General features: G+C 42.1%; 1 protein-coding gene across 1 annotated transcript; it reads left to right on the top strand.

The window, feature by feature from the left end:
* The first annotated feature begins 5,208 nt into the window (after positions 1-5,208).
* On the top strand, positions 5,209-20,997 carry mtpn (myotrophin). The gene is made up of 4 exons (XM_049008290.1): positions 5,209-5,652; positions 12,684-12,797; positions 13,722-13,805; positions 19,766-20,997. The coding sequence occupies exons 1-4, from the start codon at positions 5,581-5,583 to the stop codon at positions 19,850-19,852; spliced, it is 357 nt and encodes a 118-aa protein (XP_048864247.1). The 5' UTR covers positions 5,209-5,580; the 3' UTR covers positions 19,853-20,997.
* Positions 20,998-22,292: the final 1,295 nt, after the last annotated feature.

The following is a 22,292-nucleotide window of genomic DNA, read 5'->3' on the forward strand; positions in this document are numbered from 1 at the left end:
GTCACTATTGTCACTATCGACTAAGTCTCCACACGACATGACTGCGTGGACAGCCCACAGTAATGATTACAATGCAGACACCTATTGTTACTGTTTCCATTATTAAGTTGCTCAGGTAATGGTGTTTTTCCACAATAGCAGTTTTACATAATAATTTGGCTGGATGTTTTTTTTTATACGTGACTCAGCAGTTCTCAGCTCAAAGGTACTTTGAGTGGTAGCTGCGACGAGGGTCAACAGTCCATAGGTCAACATCCTTATCCATAATGATAATATTAATAGGACTGAAAATAAAACAGCATATACCTGATTAAATATTAAAAGCTATTCACTAATAGTAGCATAGCATAGCATATCACAGTACTTTGTCAGCTATTTACGATTACTTCATGGGAGTGACCTAGACTCTTGTGATTGTCCGAAAAGTGTGAATGGCAGTAAACTGTAAACCTGTTAAGACCACAGGTAAATTTAGCTATCAGAATCAATGGATTATCCCCCTGGGTGAACTGAATTATATCATGTTCTCATATTGGTGTTTGCTTGACACAGCCAGAGGAAACTCCCAGCAGTCTCTCTGTGATCCTCTGACAGGTGGAGGGAAAGTGTAATTCTTTTCAACAGGATGAGGCCAGCTTGTTTACTCTGCTGTGGTTTTGCAGGGAGAGAATTCCATCACCCTCATTTTTATTCCCTGCACAGACAGTATTGAGTTCCCAAAAACCTGTAACTTTTACGGTTCCCTCTGCCGTGGGTCCGATTGGCTTTTTTTCTTGGGGAGTGTTTATTTCACATAATGGTGGCTGCAACAAGGAGCTTTATCATCCACCGTTGTGTCATCAAGAGAACCTGGAAAGATATTGAGTATCCCCCCCCCCCTACAGAAGGAGGGGAGGATGAAGAGAAGGACTGGGAGTCATGACTCATGAAGCAGCTCACATGAGACTGTCCTTGTCTCAGTAGATATTTAGTATGCAGATCAGCAACGCGCCCATTTTTTGGGGGCTTATGTCTCCTCAAATAACAGTGTGATGTGCTGTAGCCAGCGTGTGATTTATCTATAACCGGCCCAGAAAACTAAAAAGCGGGACATTAAAATGGAAACAACCATGGAGAATATATGAATATGGGTAATGTGTTCCTGGCTCATATGCTACAACCCTCAACTTAGCCTCTTCTATTTTTCATCGCTCGCATTTTGCAAAGGAAACAACCTGTAATACATAACAATGCTGACAGGGTCTCAGTCCAGAGGTTCTCTTTCTCGCTCTTTAATTTCGTTACCGCTGAGGAAAGCAAAACAGGGTTTTATATGGCTTGATTACCCTGTCAGACCAATGAGTCTCCAAATACGTTTTATATATTTCTTCATTATACTTGCACCTTTCCTGGTGCTGATTCAACTTAAAAGTCACGGCAGTCACTCCTTAGTGGCTGTGTTGTGGTCTTTTGTCGCAAGAGTGATGAAATCTGTCCGTTTCTGTATTTAACTTCTATTCTCAAAACCCTTCTATTTGTTTCCATGGTCACCGGTAACAAATTCCATATTGAATTTTGTTTAGTGTATAAATTTGTAACTGAAATTCTGAGAGGGTAAAGGGTGCCTCTGTGATACGGACAGGTATACCAACTAAGCACATGCTCAGCAACTGCAATGAGAAACCACAAAACTCCCCCTTCTCAGGAACTACGTCTTCGCTCTCAGTCTCTTTATCTCTCTGACAAGTGGACTAATCTTCCGTTGTATGCAATTAATTCATTAAACTTAGTTAGTAGACAGGGTTGTCCCCTCACCTCTTATATAAATGCCCTCCCACATTTTACAGTAATGCTTAGGTATGCAAACATCTGATTTTGACTAGTGTGCAGTTCAGGATGTAGGACCCTGTGCCTGTGATTGGAAGGTCGTCAGTTCAAATCCCATGCCACCTTTGGGCCCCTGTGTAAGACCCTTAACCCCCAGCTCCAGCAGGCTGCACGCTGACTGATCCTCTTACCTGTATATGTGTCTGTGGGTTTCATGGAGAGCAAGACGGGGTAGGCAAAAAGATGATTTCCCCATGGGGATCAATAAAGCATCGCTAATCTATTCTGTTACGGCTATACCATGAAAAAGTGCCTTCAGCAGAGCCTGGGAAATGTGTTCAGCAGTAGAAAACATAATAATGCCATAGTAACTGTTTAAAAATGAGAAAAACCTTAGCCGCTCAGTAGGTGCTGCAGTGGCTTGACACCTTTACGGTTGTGAGTTTTATTCCCACCCTCAGCTCAGTGTGTTGATTCTGCATGTTTTCCCTGGATCTCTGTAGGTTACCTCTGGCTACTCTGGTGCAAGTGAACTGGCATCTTTAAACCGTCGACTGTGAGTGAGTCACGATGGACTGACATCCCAGTCGGGGTTTTGCCAGCCTTGTGCTTCCCAGGAAAGGTGACAACGATCACTGCAACCCTGTCCTGAACTAACAGTGATTGAGGATGAATGATGACAAACTATCATATTGTTCCTCTCACATAAATATTATTACAAACCAAATACAATCATTTTTATTATTGCATCACTAGAAAAAAGTGAACTAGAAGTGAAATCATCAGAAGGCAACACACCAAATAAATTTAAACTGTACATAGAACAATAACTGCAACAGTATACGTTATACATGCGCACAAAATACAATATGCAATAATCGCATTACAAATGGCTGTCTTTCTTGTATTTCAATAATTTCAGTGCATCTCAAAGCATTCTCTTCAAAGCATTCTAGTACATTAGAATGACCTGCTCACCTTAAATGAATGGGTGTGTTGTTATAACCAATATGTTTTATTGGGAAATGTCAACAAGAAGTACAACAGACCCAAGTTATGTTAAGAAGGTATTGAAGACTATATTAACTGAATATTATGGCAGTTACAATGTGACCCTCTACTGAGTAAGAAGTTATAGAAGATGGATGATGGAAAACAAAAAGGATTACCATATTGTTTTTCACCTATAAATATTAATACGGCTGTTGCCTTCCTTGAGCTGTAATCCATCTCAAAGGCCTATTCAACGTATACTACTGAGAACGATTGCTCACCTTAAATTTATGACTGTGTTGATATAACCAAAACTTTTTTTTTTTTTTTTTTGGAAATGCTAGCAGGTAGAAAAATAGATACAAGTTATGTTAAGATTGTATTGAACATTTTAACTATACATTCTACCAAGGAATAATTGATACTTTATTGATTTCCATAGTAAAATAACCTTTCTGCCTCCTCCAACTTGCCCTCTGTTGGTGTGAAAAAGCTAGCTGTGAGGGGCAGCCACCTGATGTAGTGCCCAGGGAGCTGTGTAAGGACCTGCAGAGATGCTGAGGCTGGGTTTGAACTGATCACCTTCTAATCACAGGCATAGAAGTTTTGTCCACTGAGTCACACAGTGCCCCCCAAGTACAATGTGAGCCAGTGCTGGATTAACAGTTTGGAAGGTAAATGGGTCATTATAAAGACAATTGGTTCTTTATCCCCATAAAAAAGTAGTAAACATCTCTTTATATCGATTTCCTAAATTGATCGTTAGATATCCCACATGTATTTAATTGCAGGTAGGTACATAAAAAGGTAGGCAGTTACATCTTATTGGGCACTCAGGGAAGGCTTTGGGTCAGTAGAGTTATGGTCAGTAGTTGGACCCTAGGCCAGAGATTGGCTGCGGCAGATTTGGGAATGGCAAAGAACCACAATCTGGGTGTTTGTGCCCAATTTTAAGGTTTTTAATACAAGTAAGACTTTATGAGAAACTTTTATATCATTAATGGTTTACTCTCCAATGAATGTGGCACAGTTTCCAGGTGCTGGTCCATGACTATTATAAGGCCATTTGTATCTGATTCAAAAAAGTTACATCAATCACTACTTTTTAAAGTTCTCATAGGTAAAAATAAATAATGGCTAATGGTGGCATTAATCATATGTGTTTGTGTGTCTGTGTGTGTGTGTGTTGGGATGGGTGTGATCTGGTTGTCCACTTGCAGCAGGGACACTTGAAAAGCACTCCTAACAGCTCACGTCAGTTGTAAATGTGTTGTTGGACTCATTAGCAGGCATCAGAGAGGCAAACAGCACACCCAGCCCCCACTTACCCTGTGCTTAGGATAATAGTCTCACAACTCCCTTCTCACTCATGCATCGCCCTTGTATTATTAATAGCTGTTGCTCATTTCACTGGCTCTCCTTTATGAGACGCTCATGTTCCAGTTTATATCCTTTGATAGCCACTAAAACCAAAAAACCGTACACATCACAGTTTATCCTTTGAGACCTGCAAGAGATATAAGGAATAAATTGTGGAGAAAATGGTTAATATGTTTTAGAACATGAAACATAATAATCGTCATCATCAACTTTGACCTTCCCTTCTTTTACCTAAATAGACGGGGGTTTGTCCAAGAGAAAATTAATTTGCACAGATCAGTTAAAGACACTTTTGAGATTTTACTGTTTGTATGATACATTGCTTTATTTAGTACTGCATTATTTAGTGTGTTTTTTTACCCTTATTATTACCATAATCACCATTTAGCAGGCTCACCAATATCCCATAACCTCATTACCAGGCCTTGGTTTATTAGTGATGTTTTCAGTGATGACATTTGGTTGGTGGGGGTGGGGGGTTTGTCTCATCATGGTTTGCCAAGAGTGTACTACACACATAAATTGATTTTGAAGCTCTGCATCGTTTTATTGGTTTTTCAATGGATATTTCAGGTTTGCTTTTTAAATACCTGCTATGCCTCATTATTTTATGTTACTTTTCAACGCATGATCAACAGTCCCGCCAGATTAGGTTATAGTAAGTATTGCTCGTTGTCGTTATGGCCAGAAGACAGATGATTTTAATCATTTGATTATTTCGTTCTTATCTGGGGAAAAAAACAAACTAAATTCCTATAAACACCGCACAATTAGATAAGAGCAAGTCTGTCTGGAATCTAAGTCATTAAATCGATAATGCACTAGGGAGGCTTATCGTTGCAAAGCCGTGCCCCTTGGACAGTGGCTTTTGAGTGCTGGGAAATCGAAAGAATCATCATCATAATCATAGGTGGCGGTTACGTTTATCATAACTGTACACGGTAGCTGCAAGAGTAACTCCCTGTCGCCATATTGGTAAAGGAGGACTCCCCCCCCCCCTTCAGTTGTACGGTGAAAAGTGAAGGACAGACAGAGCATTACCTTCCGGGTTTTCAACCTCGGAAATAGTATTCGCTAGCTGGAAAAAAGGCGGATCCCTCTTTCCCTATCGTCTCTTTGAAACTTTCTTTTAAATTAGAATATCAATAAAACGCACCGCGCCATTTATTGACAGCTGCTGTCCGCTAGCCGCTGCTAATAAGCACAGTTCGGCCGGCTTAAATATACCGCTTGTCGGCCGTCCCGCTAGCTGCGTCGCGCCGAAGGTGAGAGAGTGGGAGGTTGGGGGAAAAGCAAACGAGGTTGAAGTTAACTGGTTAGGTAGGTGAGTTAGTTTGCGTTTTGGGTTAGGGACGCGCTGGCGCACTGAGCTGGGATAACGACAGGGGGAGAGGAACAAAAATGGGCGATAAGGAATTAATGTGGGCCTTGAAAAACGGCGACCTGGACGAGGTGAAGAATTTGCTGGTGAAGGTAAGACGGCGTCCGTTAAAAAAGGGCCGGACCCGGAGGCGGGGTGGGAGGTAAAGCCCGCCGTTAGCCCCCTCGCCCATCTCACCGGTGTCCCGCCACGGCTTCGGCGGCTAGCCGCTAAGCTAACAGCGAGCGCGTGCTGTTAGCTCCCTCGTGGGCTAGCCTGTTCTAGATACTTCGAGTAGCCCGGTTAGGGTTAGCGAGATGCCTAACTAGCGGGGTAACTAGACGGGAATTGGCATGGCTGCTGGTTACAGGTCGGTGACGGGCTTCTTAGTGACATCCTAATGGATGCTACTGCTACGATGAGCATTTCTCGCTATAGACTCGAGTAGCCGGTCCGCCGCTGGTGAAAAGTTGAACTCCTTGTTAAACTTGCTTGTCTGTGCGTTTTAGATGATAAGGACTTAATATTCGCTTAGCTGGGCGTTTATTCGTATATATTATGACGAAAAGGCCCGTGTAACTAGGTAAATATGGCAAGCCGGTTAGTTATCGAGTCAAAGGGTGAGGAAGCTTGAATGCATTGGGAAGAAACGTGTACTTATATTACAATGTCGCAGTATTAGCGAGCGCCGAGGCCAGTTTAACTGAGTCGTGTCCGCTTCTGAGCAGGCCCCCGGTGGCGAGCCGGGTGGGCGGGGGTCTCGGACCGGCGCACATATATTTTTACATGGCCCCACTGCTTTGGCGTTGGTACGGATGTGTGTGGCCCATGCTTTATAAAATCCCGCGCGGCGGTGATCTTTGTTTTAGTGCGTGTAGGGTGCCTTCGGACCCCGCCCAAGTCCTGTAATGCTAGCATTTTGGAGGTACCTGGAGAGCGTGATGTGAGACACGTGACCATGCACGATAATCTAAGCAGAACACATTGTCTCTACGATTTTATGTCCACTCTGGAGGTATTATGATATTTTATCGTAGAATCACAATATTAGAATAGAGGTGAATTTCTGGATGCAGGGGTGTATGGAGTCTGTGGATTGCTGTAGAAAAATGAGGCTAGATGTCATGCATTTTGCATCCAGTTTAGTAGATTTGGATTTCAATTAGTCTTAACATTTTGATTATTATTTATTCAAATCCCTATTTGATGCTTTGGCGTTTCTTTTAGGCCTTTAAAAATTTAACTGTAAGTAGTAATAAAGTTTATTAGTTTTCATAGCTGTGAATAATCTGGAAGAGTTTATCATTTTGCAGGTGGTGTCTTTTTTTGCTATGGAATTGCTGTGGTCAATTTGTTAACATACAGCAAGTTTATATAACACACAAAGCAATTCCCAAACCTGTTGGCGTGCTGGTAGTGTTAGGTTTCTGCTTATTCTCTCTTTGTGTGGTTTCTGTTAAGTCATCACATCTCTACCCTGCATAAAATGGCAGCCATTGTTTTCAAATGGCATTGTGGCGAAAGGTTGTTTTGGCTAAATATGCTGCTATGACCTTTCCAGAAGCCAGACATCTGCACGTATGTCCTGAAAGAGACTTAAGGGTAAATATACCCAGTGATGTCAATGAATTATCCTACCTTCCAGCCTCCTCAGGACAAACACAAACTCGTATTAAAATATCAAATATCAGCAGCTTCAGCAGTAACAAACCTGTCACTTGAGCTGCATTCTGTGCTACTAGAGAGTTGGTGTATTTGCCATGGCATTTATGACAGTATCAGTTTGAAGGGAAATAGCGTATGTGACCACCCTCTTCCTATCCAGAGGGTTTATTGACTTCCAGCCCATCCTGCAAGCTTTTGATGACTTTTTTTTTTTTTAGAACCTGATAATCTGTCCTATAATATATTTGCAGTGAGCATACTTGTCGATAGGCTGTGTTATTTTTTTCTCCTCATTTGCATGAAAGTGTTGTAAAGAGGTTATCTCCTACAGAGTTTTTAAATGGATGCATAGATCACTAGCTAAGATTGATTGACAGTGTGCTTGTGGTGTCTTAAATAAAAGAAACCTCCGATGAGCCTATGTAACTATTTATAATATTTTCCTGAAAGTGTAATTAATGTAATGATATGTTGTATGAGCACGGATCATAATAATGTAAATCAATCTATTTTTGTTCAGTTGAATGATACTACTTTGGGTTTTTTTTTTGGTATTTTTTGCCGTGACAACCATTTCATGACCTTTAATAGCTAGTATATTCATGTTTTAAATGTTAATTTAAATTGCAGTGTGAAATAATGTTTAAAAACCAATTGATTGAATGCAGTAATAGCTGCTGAATCCTGCAGATATTAATTTAATTTGTGGGAAACTGTGTGGTGTGAGAGATGGCAGTAGGGACCAGACTTGACCTTTTCTGTAATGTGATGAGGCTGAGCAGTCTTACTGCAAAGTGTCCTCTTGCAGCAGCTCTAGTTCTGTTCATCGAGCAAATGGCCATCTTGGATATTTACTGCTATTTTAATTCTATCTACACAGATGGAAGGCTTCAGTTGTAAAGCAGTGAGATAGATGCATGGTGGTCATTTTTAGTTCCCTAAAAAGAGTGTTTTATTCAGCATACATAGAATATCTGTTTTGCTGAACAGTATTATTTGGAATGGCGCATATGCAGGAGTATGCGGTGGCTGTCAGTGCAAAACTGAAAAATATTTTTATTAAAGATACTATTTGTAGATGTAGCAGGTATGTGAAAGCTTCCAACACACCTGCAGTCACCTTAATAGTGCATAATAGTTTCTGTAAAAATATCAATCTAAACTTTGGCCTATTTTTTGTCATTGAAAGTCCCACATGGCTGTTGTCTAGCTATCATGGGCGCAGATGGTCTTGTTACAAAAGTGGGGCATCAACACAATGGCTGCCCAATTAATCCATCTTCTGGGTATGTACCCTTGGCATTGGACTTGTATTTGTTCAGTCTGGGGCTATCTCTATGATGAATTTTGCTTCCATATTCTCCTATTTTCTTGAATGTGCTTTTTTAAAAAAAAAAAAAAACTCTCGTGCTGCCATGTTGATCACGGGATCCTCTAGCAAAGCTAGGGAAATCTACTGCATAAATGTCGCTCAAAATGTCAATCTAAATGGCAGTTACCCAAGTTAAATTAAGCTGTGTAAGTCCAAGCTGGTGCATGTGTGAGTGAATGGTGTGTGAGTGTGCCCTGCGATGGGCTGGCCCCCCATCCTGGGTTGTTCCCTGCCTCGTGCCCATTGCTTCCGGGATAGGCTCCAGACCCCCCACGACCCAGTAGGATAAGCGGTTTGGAAAATGAATGGATGGATGGAAGTCCAAGCTGTTATAACTGCAGTCAGAAGGAATCAAAGAAGTTGCGTAACAGATCCTATAGTAAGAGTGGTTTCAGAAAGGTCCTTGGATCTGTGTGCAGTGTCAATGTTCTCTCTGTTCATGTGCGTTTCTCCCAGATTGCCTAGCTTGTGTCTGCGGTCGTTCGGGGATAGGCTGTTCAATGGTATTTGTAAATTGCCATTAGTCTGTGATTGTGTGCGTATTCTGCCTTAGGCTCTATGCTTCTCAGGTTATGCTCTGGTTTTCTGTGGCAGTATTAACATAGTAGAATGTTAATTGAATTGGATTATTGAAATTGGCTATATTTTCATCGATCGATTTTAGTCTTGATTATTTTCCACTAGAGTTGGATCAGTACCTAAATTTTGACTTTGGTCCCAATGCCAGTTTTGGCCTAACGAAACCTCATCAATAAACTGCTAATCTGTTATCAACATAGTTATTTAACCTTGCTTATTTTTCAACAGTTTGTAAAGCCTAAGAATGAAATTGCATATTGGCAAAACACAACTTTAAACAATAACATAAAACATAATAGCTGATAAATTTTATATATGTTATGCACACCTGACTAACCTTTATCTCCTTATTTAAATGTAAACCAGAGAACTAGACAGATGCTCCATCAGGTTAGATGTGTTACTGCCTTATAGCAGAGTTTGCATACTGGGGGTGACGGACCTGCAAGTTCACCCAGTTCTTCGGATTAAAACCATAATAAAGACTAATTGCTCCTGCTGCCGTGCTTATCAGCTAAATAGCAATGGGCGGCAGTGGTTTCTGACCATCTGTGTTGCTTCTCCACACTAAAGACACATGAAATGACTGCGATTATGTCTTTCTCCAAGGTGCAGATCTGGCATGTCCACTACGTGACACAACTTTTTACAGTGTTGTTGGATGTGTGCAATACAGACGTAAAGCACATTTTCATCAGATATCGATATTTGTGATAGAATTATACAGCTTTACTTTTTGTATCACAATATGATAGTAATTCTGGTATATCGCAGAGTTTTAATTAACTTGGTCATCCTTAGCAATCCACACCGATACGTTGTCCTCCAAATTCTGAAACAGACATAATATCAACTGGACACTGGCTTAAGAAGGCTGGGATTCTGTTCCAGAATGACTTGCATTGTATAAAGTCTTGTCTGATAAGTGTTAAGCTCTACTTGGCCTTTGTGTGAGGTGGCCATGTGCAGTCCGTCATTAAGGATTAATGCTTCCCTGTTCTTCCAGGTCAATTTACAGTGTAGTTAGGTATATATTTTATGTCAAACCGGTTCATCTTCATGTGTTGTGAATAAAGATGCCTCGATTTGCATTTTCCTTGGTTCATCCCAGGTTTTTTATTTTTTATTTTTTTAAAAGCATGACCTGCTGATACCGATCCTAGCCAGTTCCAATTTTCTTTTAATACTAATTAGCTGACTAAACGTTTCTTTCAAGTAAGAGTGGCCCCACATTGGTTGTTACGAATGTTTTCGGGGTAATCTTCATCCCACACCGGACTTCACCTGTTCCACGCTAAAGATCTCCAAACATGTTTTACTTCACCTACCACACAATATTAGTGGGGGGAGACACAACTGCAGTTGAGACTAGCTGTGGGGGATATGGCCAAAATGTCATATCAAGGTATTCTTCAGCTTTTATTTGTATAGCATATTTAAAACGACTATAGTTGACCAAAGTGCTTCACAGGTTCAACCAGCAGTAAAACAAGGACCAATAGGCTGGTTGGTTGGTTGTTGGTTATAATCATGTTTTATTAATATTGCCATATCAATATCCCAATGTTTATTACAACAAAATAGCATTCGCCATATTTATTTTTCCCCCAATATTGTGCAGTCCAATTATAGCAAATACTTTTTTATTGTTTTGACATGTTATCCAAATCTTTTGTTTCTTCAGACCAGATCAAAAATAATTACCATAATTGTAATCTTTTTCATATTTTACGTATAAAAAGTGGACTTCTTGATTACTATAAGCAAATTATTTAAACGATATTCATACAGGAATTATTCTGCCCTGGACTTTTTGATCCATATAAATGGTTATCACTATGATCGTGATCACTATCAGCGGTTCACTCTTTTAAATATTGGTACTGTTGAAGTGGCTCGAGTTGCTCAGTCAGCTTCACCTCCATGTTGCTTCCATGTCACAGACTGTATAGGGCGGAGTCACGTGGCGACACTCACACTAGTATGCTTTTAAATGGACAGTACATGAACACACACTGGGAAAAGTAATTTTTTTTTAGTATTAACAGAATAGAAACAAAGTAACCAACATGGGCCCCACATTGATCGGTTTTGAATGTGAGTTTTAACTTTCTAATTAATCTAATTTTAACTAACCTAGACCTTCTACCAAGTTGAAAAAAACACTGACAGTGGTGCTGTTACAGGAAACAACTTAGAATATCAGCAAAGAGAGCAGTGCACTTTTTCCACTTGGTTCCAAAGTGGCAAGGGCTTCAACAACACCTGAACTTGTTAAAAACGAGAAGGCCCGAAGTGAAATATAGAGAGAGTTTTGCTATCATGTAGATGAAAAAGGCAAGCCCCTTAAAAGCAACACCAAAGGTGCTGCTGTGTTTAAGTGTGTCTCACAAAGGAAGGTACCACGTCAAACCTGCCCAGACATCTGTCGGACAAACATCCCGAACTTTTCAAAGAATTCAAAGACTGACAGGTGATAACTGACGTGTTCACTCCCCTGTTATTTCCATGAAAGAAATGTGACTGATGAAAATGCCAAAATTGCCAGCAGTAATATACATATTCAGTCTACAGTGATGCGCAGGTCCATTTCACGAGTGACCCGAACATTCTGATTAATTCAACCAGACAGCGAATTGAACCACTAATATTAGACAAAATGATACTCTACCTGCTTTTTTTTTTAACTAATATGGTTGCATTTTAACCGACCTGCTTGCAAGTGACCCAGATATTTAAAACATCATTTCAATTAAAGCACAGTAATGACATTTGAGAGTATTTCCCCTTTTTAAGGAAAAATTCATGACTTGATATCCATATTAAAATGTTGGTATCGTGACAGCACTACTCTCAAGTATGGTTGCTTATCTGTAGTGATAAATGCCTCTGTAGCTGTAGTTCTGTCTTTAGCTGTTTGAATTTCCTGCTAAAATCACCTTAAATGCCACAAGAAGACTATCGTGCAAAAGCCGTTTCTGCCTTGCCACGGTCGCACATGCACTCGGATGATGTCTCAAATGAGCTGGCAAATGAGTTGTATCTGTTTCCAGCAGCATATCCAAGTTTAACAACCGACAGTCTTGTTCTTATCAACTGCGCTGTGCGGTGTTGGTCTGGTTTTTTTGGCAAACTGAAATGTTCCCAAACCACAGATTATGACTGACTGGCTAACCAGTATTAACCTTAAGCAACACACCGCCACAGTTAACCATGTTGAGCATCTGCTTATGAATTTGGATTCTGCTTGTATCAAGCAATGCATTAATTTCGGCTTGATGTTGTGCAGTGAAACAAAATGATGCAAGTCGTTTTTAGACCGAAGCCTGCAAAAAAATGCAGCTGAACGGCAAAATTCACTGTCAACGATTTTTACCGTTTTATCTATGTTATAGATTAGTTGTTAGGATTTTTTTTGCTTTTATACTAGGACTATGTACAGATGTCAAATAAGTGTCTTAATCTGGTTTCTCCAGTAGGATGTGTTTATGTGACTTTCAGCTTTTTGGCAATGTGTCTGCCCAACAGGACGAGGATGTGAACAGGACACTGGAAGGGGGCAGGAAGCCATTGCACTATGCTGCTGACTGCGGCCAGGGAGACGTGGTGGAGTTTCTTCTCTCCAAGGGCGCGGATGTTAATGTAAGTGCTGGGAGATGGTTAACCTCGAAAGTCAGGTGTGACCCCCTTCCCAGAAATTTAATGGCCTTTCATGGTGTGTGGAAAGAGAGCATCAACCAATGAAATTTGCTCAGCCGATTCGCCATGCCAGCATGTCTAATCTGTGCTGTCGAATTTCTGAGGCTGTTTGTGTCTCTCTCCCTCTGTGTTGGTCCCGTCTGTCATCTTAGGCCACATGTTCTGTCTGATATCCCCTCAAGCAGCACCTGGCTTATGGAGATTTGAAAAGGCTGGGGAGACTGCATTGATTATGTGTTGACTGACAACTGCATCACTGTAAATTTGTCTCCTGAGGGAGTGAAAGTAGGCATCTGTAGCAGTTAGTGTAACATAAACTGGCTGCTTTTTAAAATTTGTTGTTACTCTAACTCTTTAGTAGAATTCTACAATATTTGTCCAGCAGAAAAATCTTCTTGTGATGTGTGAGGCTGGATGAAAATCACGCAAGTTCTTCAAAGCCTACTGCCTGATGCAGTGTACTGTATTGAAATTCACTGCAATTCAGCAGCGCTGGATCTTCTAAGATTCAGATGTGTAGTCAAAGTGGGGAGGTAATGATCTTTTTCAGTTGTCTGAAAGCCTTGGACCTTCCTGTTGAGCCCTCAGACCATGTGTGATCATATCAGACTGCAAAACCTAGAAACAAAATGTTAGGACTTTTTTTTTTTTTTAAACTACTCCCCTGAAGAAACTTTCTATTCCCCTTTTAGAACAGATTGATAAATCAGTTACCTTTATGTGTTGCTTGGAGTCATTTATTGATGATATAAGGAAGAATCGCTAGAAGTGACACTGAGAAAAGTTATGGTCTGTGGTCCTCATGCCCTTTTGTGGGATTCATGACCTCTTCAGCAAAGTCCTTATCTCCTTCCTTCCTTTCCTCAGGCCCCCGACAAACATGGCATCACTCCTCTCCTCTCTGCGACCTATGAGGGGCACCTTGCCTGTGTCAGGATCCTCCTAGAAAAGGTACTTTCTCAATGTATTTGTCTCAATGTACTGATCTTGCGTGCCTTGGGTCTGCAGCCCCTCCCCCCACCCCTGCCTGGATTATATGCAATGTCGGTTGCTTAACTTCCAACCTTAACAGATCCTCCTCCTTCACGGGCTTCTAGGCTGTTCCGTTAGGTTAGCTTTGTTATCCAGAGATGCAAACAGTCTATGGTCACTTTGGTATTTTAGTTCAATTAAGATTCCATCAAACCTGTTTGTCCTAATTTGGAAAATAAACTTTTGGCCCCCTGAATTAACACACACACATGCCTTCTGGACATTTGTACCTTGTTTAGTCTTAACACAAGCACAAGAAACACAGATGTGTGATACAGGATTCGTGCTGATATTTAATATTCTGATATTCTCAAAGTTGATTTAGGCGGTACCAGTAAATACACGTCTTTATTACATCGAAGAGAACACCAAGTCCCTCTCATACTAGAAATAACATATTACTCTTATTGTGATGGTGTACTTGTATTTATATCTATCTTTTTTCAATGTAACTGTATAAATTTTGTCAATCCTGAAAAATAAGGAAATTATTTCAACTTGGGCTAGTGCTGCGTTTTATTTTTAAGTAAAACGGTATCGGTAAACCTAAGCTCCATATGTCGTCTTCTGTAAGCCCAAAACATTACCGTAATGTTATTGTAATACCTCGGTGACAGTGGGCTCTCTTCTGCACAAAATAAGTCACCTTTTTTTAAGTAACATTGTTAGTAACAATGTTAAATGAGTATTGTTTTGCCCCTCCTCACATCACCGGTGCTCACAAGCGTTGTCAATAGCAATTTTGTTATGTTTCGGTTACAGTCGGCCTTCCGTGTGTGTGAGGGATTAGTTGCAGGAACCCTCACACATACCAGAATCCGTGGATGCTCAAGTCCATTATGTAAAATGGCATAGTATTTGCATATAACCTACGAACAATCTCTCGTATTCTTTAAATTGCCGCTAGATAACTTGCAATACCCATTACAATGAAAATGAGATGTAATTGTCATACTGTACAGTTTCATGGCGAGTTATGCGTGATCGAGTCACGTCCAATCACTTCTACGCCCAAGGTCCATATGCGCCAAGATACATGAGAGTGAATGTAGTAGGAATTGGCGTGTATATCCCATTTATTATAAAACTATTCTTTTCTGTGGAGTACTGGCCATATATTACAGTACTGCACATAGAGCCTTGCCTCTCCTCTATAACTATCAAGATGCTCCCATGTTGACTTGCGTCCAGTAGTCCTGGTCTCAGATGCGGACACAATTCTGTGCACTAGCTACATATTACATGTCAGCAAACTACTTAACCTACTTTCAACACTTGATTTTGTTTAATGATTTGAAAAAGAAATACATCCAGTAAAATACGCCCATACAGATGGCATGTTGAAGCTTACATTCAGCACCGTCATGTGCACTGTGAACATGTGACCTTATAAAACAGGCTCATTGGCAGAAATGTTCATATCTGCCGAAGCCAATAATGAGCTTTCATTGGCCAATACCGATGTCATGCCCATATCATCATGCCTGCCTAACATGAAGCCATGAGTCTAGTCATCTACACAGGGGCCCAGGGATGCATGTTGATAAAGGTTGATGTGTTAATATGTTGAGTTTAGAGATGGACGCTGAGTCTCTCAGCACGGGTGATTCGTACTCATTGTTAACAGTTGTGGACCAATAGAATAGCTTGTTTCTCTGTAGGAAATGAACCATCGCTCTCAACCTTATACACATTTTTTGTGTTATGAAAACAGTTTGATGTGGTGTTGAGTTGCATTGTGTCGCAAGCTCGTTGTGTCTTTAGCACATTAGAGGGCTCCATCATGATGAATGCGGGACTGGGCTCATTACCTGACCTTCCAGGGCCACAGTGATGGGGAGAAGTAACCCACCTCACCTTTGTATTGGCTAAATGCTTAATTATTCAACTTGCATCTGACCAAGTAGGCGGATATATGTGGCTGGGGGGCAAGTCCTCAGCCTATGACAAGTTCTGTGACAGGTTACCCCTGAGGCAAGAGTGAGCAGTTCTGAGTCTGAGATAGAGACTGACTGGGTTAGTCTCAGAATACTTGTTGATAGAGCTGTCATGGTTATTCGATTTAAAAAAAAAAAAAAAAAAAAAAAATGGTAAAGTATTGATTGTCTTCTCAATTACTCTGCAGTATGACAGAAGGAAGATGAAGCATAACAGATGAGGCTCTAAATAAAGAATGTGAAAGAGAATGCAGTCGTCTATCAGCATTGCAAAGCAGAACTTAAATATCACCACGGCATGACAGCATTGCAACTGCTACATCTTAAAAGTCATGCAGGTTTGATGGATGCAGGTTAGCCATAGATAGGTGCCATTTAGCTTAATTTTAAGTCAAATTGATGACTGTCATTTAATGTACTTTCTTTGATTTCTGTATCTCAAAATAATTGCTGCTAAAATGGTTAGCCTCATTGCTTAGCTGCACCATCTCCAACTGTACATTAAATATCCTTATAGCCTAATTTTAATATTTTTTGTGAACATGTTAGTTTTGAATAGGGCAGAATCTTGGAACGTTCACACTGATATTTGAAATTTTGGCGATTTATTTAGGAGTTGAACATTAACTATAGCCAACAGATACAAAGCAATACCCAAAAAAATCTCTTGCTGTTGCGCTACATTGTCTATATGGAATCTAAAATGTTTCCAGACAGTGGAAGACATCTTTTCATACCCAGTTCTTGCTCGCTTTTCTCTTCCACTGTCGTTCTTATTCAATTACACACACGGACCGCACTGTCAAGGATGAGAATGATTATGGTTGTTTGGGAGAGTGCATGCATAGTTCATGCAAACTGTGATGAACTTCACACCGTGTATTTTTAAATGTATACTAGATAATACTGAGAATTACCCATCGTTTTGATGGCAAAGCTTACCAGGTTTTGTTTCCTGTAACAGTAAAAATGTTGTAGCACGACTTGTTATTGATGGTTTAAACTCGTGTGATTATCGCAGTCCTTGCCATGTGACATCCGAGGTGGATATCGTCGCGTAGCCTGCGGCGCAGCGCATAGCGCCGTCACCAAACACTGCCTCCTCGTGGGTGTGCATGTGTTCGTTTTGCCTGTTCACCCCGTTTCTGCGGGTGTTAACCTCCAGTCTCCTCTCACTGTCCAAAAAAGAAACATACGTGGAAGTCCCTAAATCGACCATGAGTGTGAGTGAGTATGTGCTCTGTAATGGACAGGGGCTTGGTTCCTGCTTCATGCCAAGCACAATATAATAATACATATCTATAAATGATTGCTTGATTTAATCATGAAATTAATTGGTAGATTGCTCGATTATTAATGCAATGGATAGTAACAGTCCTGCTAGTTGAGACTTATGCATGATAGTATACAATGCAAGTCTGTGTACTTGGTCAAAACATCCAGACTATTGCTGTCCCTTTATTTCCAGTTATTGTTTGTTTGGCTGCATGGGGAAAAGCTTTGACAGATATGTATGGTTAAGTGTCAGGGAACCAACTGTAGGTCATTGTGTGAACATTCTTAGTCTTTCCCAAAATACTATTGAGTCACCATAGTGGTCTTATCCCCCCCTCCTCTCTTGACCCTATGAGTTAGCTTATATTGTGCTGCCTTCTTAAAGCCTGCAGGGATTGATGTTTCATTATCATTGGACCCAGGGATGTACAGGTGCCAAGTATAAATCTGCCCAGTCTTGTATTTTGTCTTCCTGTCGCCTGTACTATGAAGTGGGGTTACTGGCTTATTATAGGAACTTGTCGGATTTAAGGTAGTCTGGGCAAAATGTAAGTGAACAAATATGACGTCCATTTAAACTGTGGTACCTTAATTCCGACAAGTTACGCTGATAAGCCAGTAACTACTTCGTAGTACAGGCTACTGAACTAGTGTTTGCAGTTTACTGTGAGTCGTGCACTAATTCTTTGTGAACTTCTGTCACCCTGCTGGCTATTTTATTTATTTTTAATGCAAAATTATTGACCCCAATTATTGTCAAGTGGTTAGTGATTCCTTTGGATGTGAAGCTGAGTAATCGAAGTCCGTGTGGAGCAGGCAGTGCTGGCCAGGCTGCGCATGATCGATGGGCGAGCGTTACAGTCACGCTCAGGGGTGCCATTCCCCATCTTGTAGATTATGAGCACGGATCTCTGACCTTCACTTAGAAATGGCTTAACGAAGCCTTAATGGAAAGCTCTGCGAGTGTGCGGAGGCTGTTACAGCGACACGTGTCCCTTAACCAGGGGTGACCCCACTTTTGTCTGCCATTCTGAGCGACTTCAGGTGCACAGCATGTTGAAATTGTGTACTAGCTACAGGACACCCACAGCTTGCAATTTTTTTTTCTTCCCTGCGGGGACACCCCATTTCACATGTTAGATTTAACATGTGACATGTGGGGGGGCAGTTGGTCACACAGGTTTTCAAGCAGTGCCGAGGAGTGACTACTTCGATGTGGATGTGTTATGCTGTGGTGCCCGCTAAATAATGCTTCACTGCTGCCCCCAAAGCCCAGCGCCAGGGGCACTTGCCCGTTTCCCAGTCAGGCCAGTGTGCGACCCCCTTCTGGGTCATGCTGAGGAAGGGGCCCTCGCTGTGGCCATGCATGGCGTTGGGGACAAGAGCCTAAAGTAGAACTCGTCGCTAATGGCCTCCCCCGGGCCCTCAGATTGACTTTGTCTGGCCCTGCCGCAGCTAGGTTCTGGCAAGCTCGACAAATCCTGCCAGAAAGAGCTGCCGTCGTGGGTTTTGAGCTCCTGCGTTTTAAGCCCCGCGCTGCCACCTTTTCACAAAAGCGTTCTATCTTGACTAAAATCAGACAGGCGGCCTAATCCGCTTACCTTTGCATTTAAAGTCGAACGTGCAGTCGCTGCTGAAAACACTGTCACTGGGGAAATGGCCTCCTGCCACTTTAAGGCTTCTGTTAACACTGAGCTTACAGTGAGTCATGGTCCAAACTCTCTAAAAGGATAAATAAACCGATTACTTTTTAAATTTATTTTTCCCTCCTCGCCATCCCAATTAGCGTTGGACGGGGCCGCAAACTGGCCAGCATTTCCTGTGATCCCTGCTGCCGCGACCCATAAGGCCCAGCAGAACCGCGGGCCCTGGCACCGAAACTGGGTCATTCCTTCCCTCAGTCGACCCTTTCGCACCCCCCACCATCACAAAAACGACAATGGAAAGCTTCCGCTCCCACCCTCTGATGTGTCACTAAACGGAGACAAAAGGACGTTTCATTTCTGTGCTCTTTATTCTGCTTTGTCTTTTTCGGCCCGCTCTCCACTGCCCACTTTATTTCTGGCCATATCAATGCATTGCAGAATTCATGTGGCATCCCAGGCCTGTTGGCTCTATACCCAGAAAGTGACACTTGTACTGATGTGGTACACAGTGTAAATGTAACTGCAGGCCGTCCCCAGGTTACGAATGAGATCCATTCCCTAAGTCTGTCTTAAGTCGAATTTGTAGGTAAACTGGAAAAACGGTACATACTTTTAATATTAGTTCGAGCCAATGTACTGCAGAAATTGCATTTTCATGAATGTTACGGTAGCACATGTGTTTGCTATTACAAACCATTGTGTGTAACACGCTTCATGGCAGTCTTCGTAAGTAGTTGTCCATAAGTCAGATATTCTTAGTTTGGGGACTGCCTGAAGTTACAGCAGCTGTTTTTGTTAAGTTGGCCCTGCATGGGGGAGAGGGGCGATGGCGTGACCAAGGGCTGGGGGGGGTCACTGCTGCCGGACCTTGGAGCTTTGTGGCACGCAGGGAATCAGGTGGCCACATGCCGTTGGGCTGATGTTATCCACAGAATACCCAGCGAGAGCAGCCCTGCATTCCCCTGGTCAGGGGAATGGATATTAATCACACGCTCTTTCTTCCACGTCATCACCTCCACAGGGAGCCGACAAGAACCGGAAAGGACCAGACGGTCTGAGCGCCTTCGAGGCGGCGGAAAGCGACGCGATCAAAGCTCTTCTCAAGTGAGCAGGACCGACGGACAGACAGACGCACTGATCCCTGACAGACAGGACAGACGGAGCCCTTTCCTTTGTCTTTTCTCTGCTTTGCCTGGTTGTGGGTTTTGTTTGTTGGGCTTTTTTTTTTTTTTGAGGGGGGTGTTTCCTCTCCTCCTGTCTCCAATTCTGTAATTGGCCAATGGAACCAATACGTTATGTCTCCCTTAAGGACCAATCGCTGAGCGGCAACGCACTGCGTCTGGGACTTGAGTACCACAATATAAAAACAGATTTGCTCTTAGACTAGTATGGCAGGTTAGTGCTTCAGCATCTACTGGTTTGTGTAATTCATTGACCACTCTTATAATGCAAGACGAGTTAGACTTTGATTTTTGTTTTGGTTTTTTTTTTTCACTTTTTTTTTTTTTTAAGAAACTTGAATACTTGTTCTATCAGTCAGTCAGTCAACAGTAGTTCTAGTAACTAGGAATCACTTGAAGTCTGTTTGCGGCCCTTTTCCCCCCCAGTTCAGGGGCTATGCTCTGTGGGCATTGTTTGCTGGGGGAGGGGGGGAGGGGAATGCTCAGCTGAGGGTGGGGAGCCCCCCCCATTTCCATTAACCACATCAACTTTATAACTGCTGGTGGAAAAAAACAGCAGTTCTTTAGGAGAGTCAGATCTTGAGTTTTTTTTTCCTCCCGAAATACTGAATTTGAATGTGTAATTACCCAGTTTTTCAAACGTATTGATAAACTACAGATGTCTGTGACCTTGCGAGAAATCTAAGGATTCCTGTGTGATGAGTAGCACAGAAAGTGGGTTTTTTCCAAGTGGAGTGACACTTTTTTCCCTTTAATTTAATTATTTTTTATTAAGCATACAAAGTGCCTGTTTGTCATACCCTCTACCCCCATGACGGAAGTGTGATTTGACGCTGAGCGCAGGCTAATAGGGCAGAGTTGTTTGGTGTGGTGTGTGGATTAAGAATGATGCCCGCCCCGCCTCCTCCCCAGTAGGATCCCTTGCTCTGGGTTTGATTAGCTCCCCTGCTGGTTCCTGCTGCATGGCAGACGAGCTTCTGCTTCTTTTAGGCTCTTAGAAATGTTTGCTTTTCTCTCTTGGTTGCTTTCGAGAAAAAAAAATGTAAAAAAAAAAAAAAAAAAAACGCTTTATCTTGCATCGTTGTGGGAAAAATGTTAATTAAAAAAAAAAAACAAATGAAACATTGGATTGTGGTATTTTCTTGCTGAACATGCGGGTTTCGATCATCCCTCCGTATTTTCACACACCCGCTTTGCACTGATGCGTGGGCATGACGGCGGTGAGGACCTGCAGCAGAATGTCTGTGGAGGGCTGCTTCACTGCCCAATGTCCACCTCTCTGCTGACCTGGAGAAGCCCAGTCTTCACTGTCTCTCCATGCAGTGACTGGGAGAGACATCCTCATGTGTCGGAGGATTCCGCTTCTTTTCCTTAGCTCTGCCACTGAGAATTCACTCCGTCTGCCCTCCTGGTCTGAGTTATTGCCCCTTCCCCCTTCTCAGCTCACTCCACTTATACGCCGCCCCTCCCCCCCAATCGCAAACTTCCGAGTACCTGATCTTGCAGCTCAGTAGCTCCCCCATGACATCACCATGTCTGAGGCCCTCATGCAGCACGCATACAAGGGCAAATGAGCTGACCTTTTTAGGGTGCATGCCAGCGCAACATAAAGGCTGGTAATTACTGGCTGAGGTGAGCTGATGCTAAGCTGATGACGCCGGATACAGTGCTTTGTAACCTTTTGTCCCAGGCACTTGGAGCATATGCTCATTATCCGTCCAAAACCTCTTAATTAAGCTTGATGGGCCTCCTACAAAATATTGATCTGGATGGTTAAGAAGCCAGAGGTCCTTTAAAAAGAAAAAACATCTCCCATCCTCCAGTGCTAATAGACTCATGGGAAAAGCTGGGACTGCGGTTGTGTTGTTCTGCTATTACTGGGATAGGGAACCCTGGGGTGCCATTTGTGCTTCCAAGATCTCGCAGTGATCTCGCAGTCTACCAGACATATTTGACATTTCTGCAGATTCTAGGGAAAGTAACCCTAAAAGTGCTCCTTGAATGGCTAAAGTATTCAGCCAGCCACACATGCATTACACTTAAGCAGAAATTGTTCAAATAGCTGATCTTGAGTACTAAGTTGTTTTTCACCAAGAATTCAGAAAATGTAAGATGTTCCAGGAGTCTTGAATGGCTCAATCACGTGTAATTAATAGCATAAGACCCACAGTGAGCTGGGTTCCGACGGCATATCCGGCTAATGACAAATCTAAGCTTTATCCTCAGCCTTTGCTCTCCACTTTTTTTATGCAGCTCCTTGAATTTGTTTTGCTGCAGCTTTCCGTTCTGTCGCTGGGTCCTGACTCCTGGACACGGCTGACCGGTACTGTAAACAGACACGTGACCAGGTCCCTGCTGGCTCCTCTC

Source organism: Brienomyrus brachyistius, chromosome 3 (assembly GCF_023856365.1).
Source record: "Brienomyrus brachyistius isolate T26 chromosome 3, BBRACH_0.4, whole genome shotgun sequence".
NCBI classification, from domain to species: domain Eukaryota; kingdom Metazoa; phylum Chordata; class Actinopteri; order Osteoglossiformes; family Mormyridae; genus Brienomyrus; species Brienomyrus brachyistius.

Bases quoted from the DNA above. Each gene is read 5' to 3' on its own strand.
- mtpn (XM_049008290.1), top strand. From the start codon at position 5,581: ATGGGCGATAAGGAATTAATGTGGGCCTTGAAAAACGGCGACCTGGAC. The intron at 5,653-12,683 runs GTAAGACGGCGT...TCTGCCCAACAG, and splicing joins TGAAGAATTTGCTGGTGAAG to GACGAGGATGTGAACAGGAC. The intron at 12,798-13,721 runs GTAAGTGCTGGG...TCCTTTCCTCAG, and splicing joins CCAAGGGCGCGGATGTTAAT to GCCCCCGACAAACATGGCAT.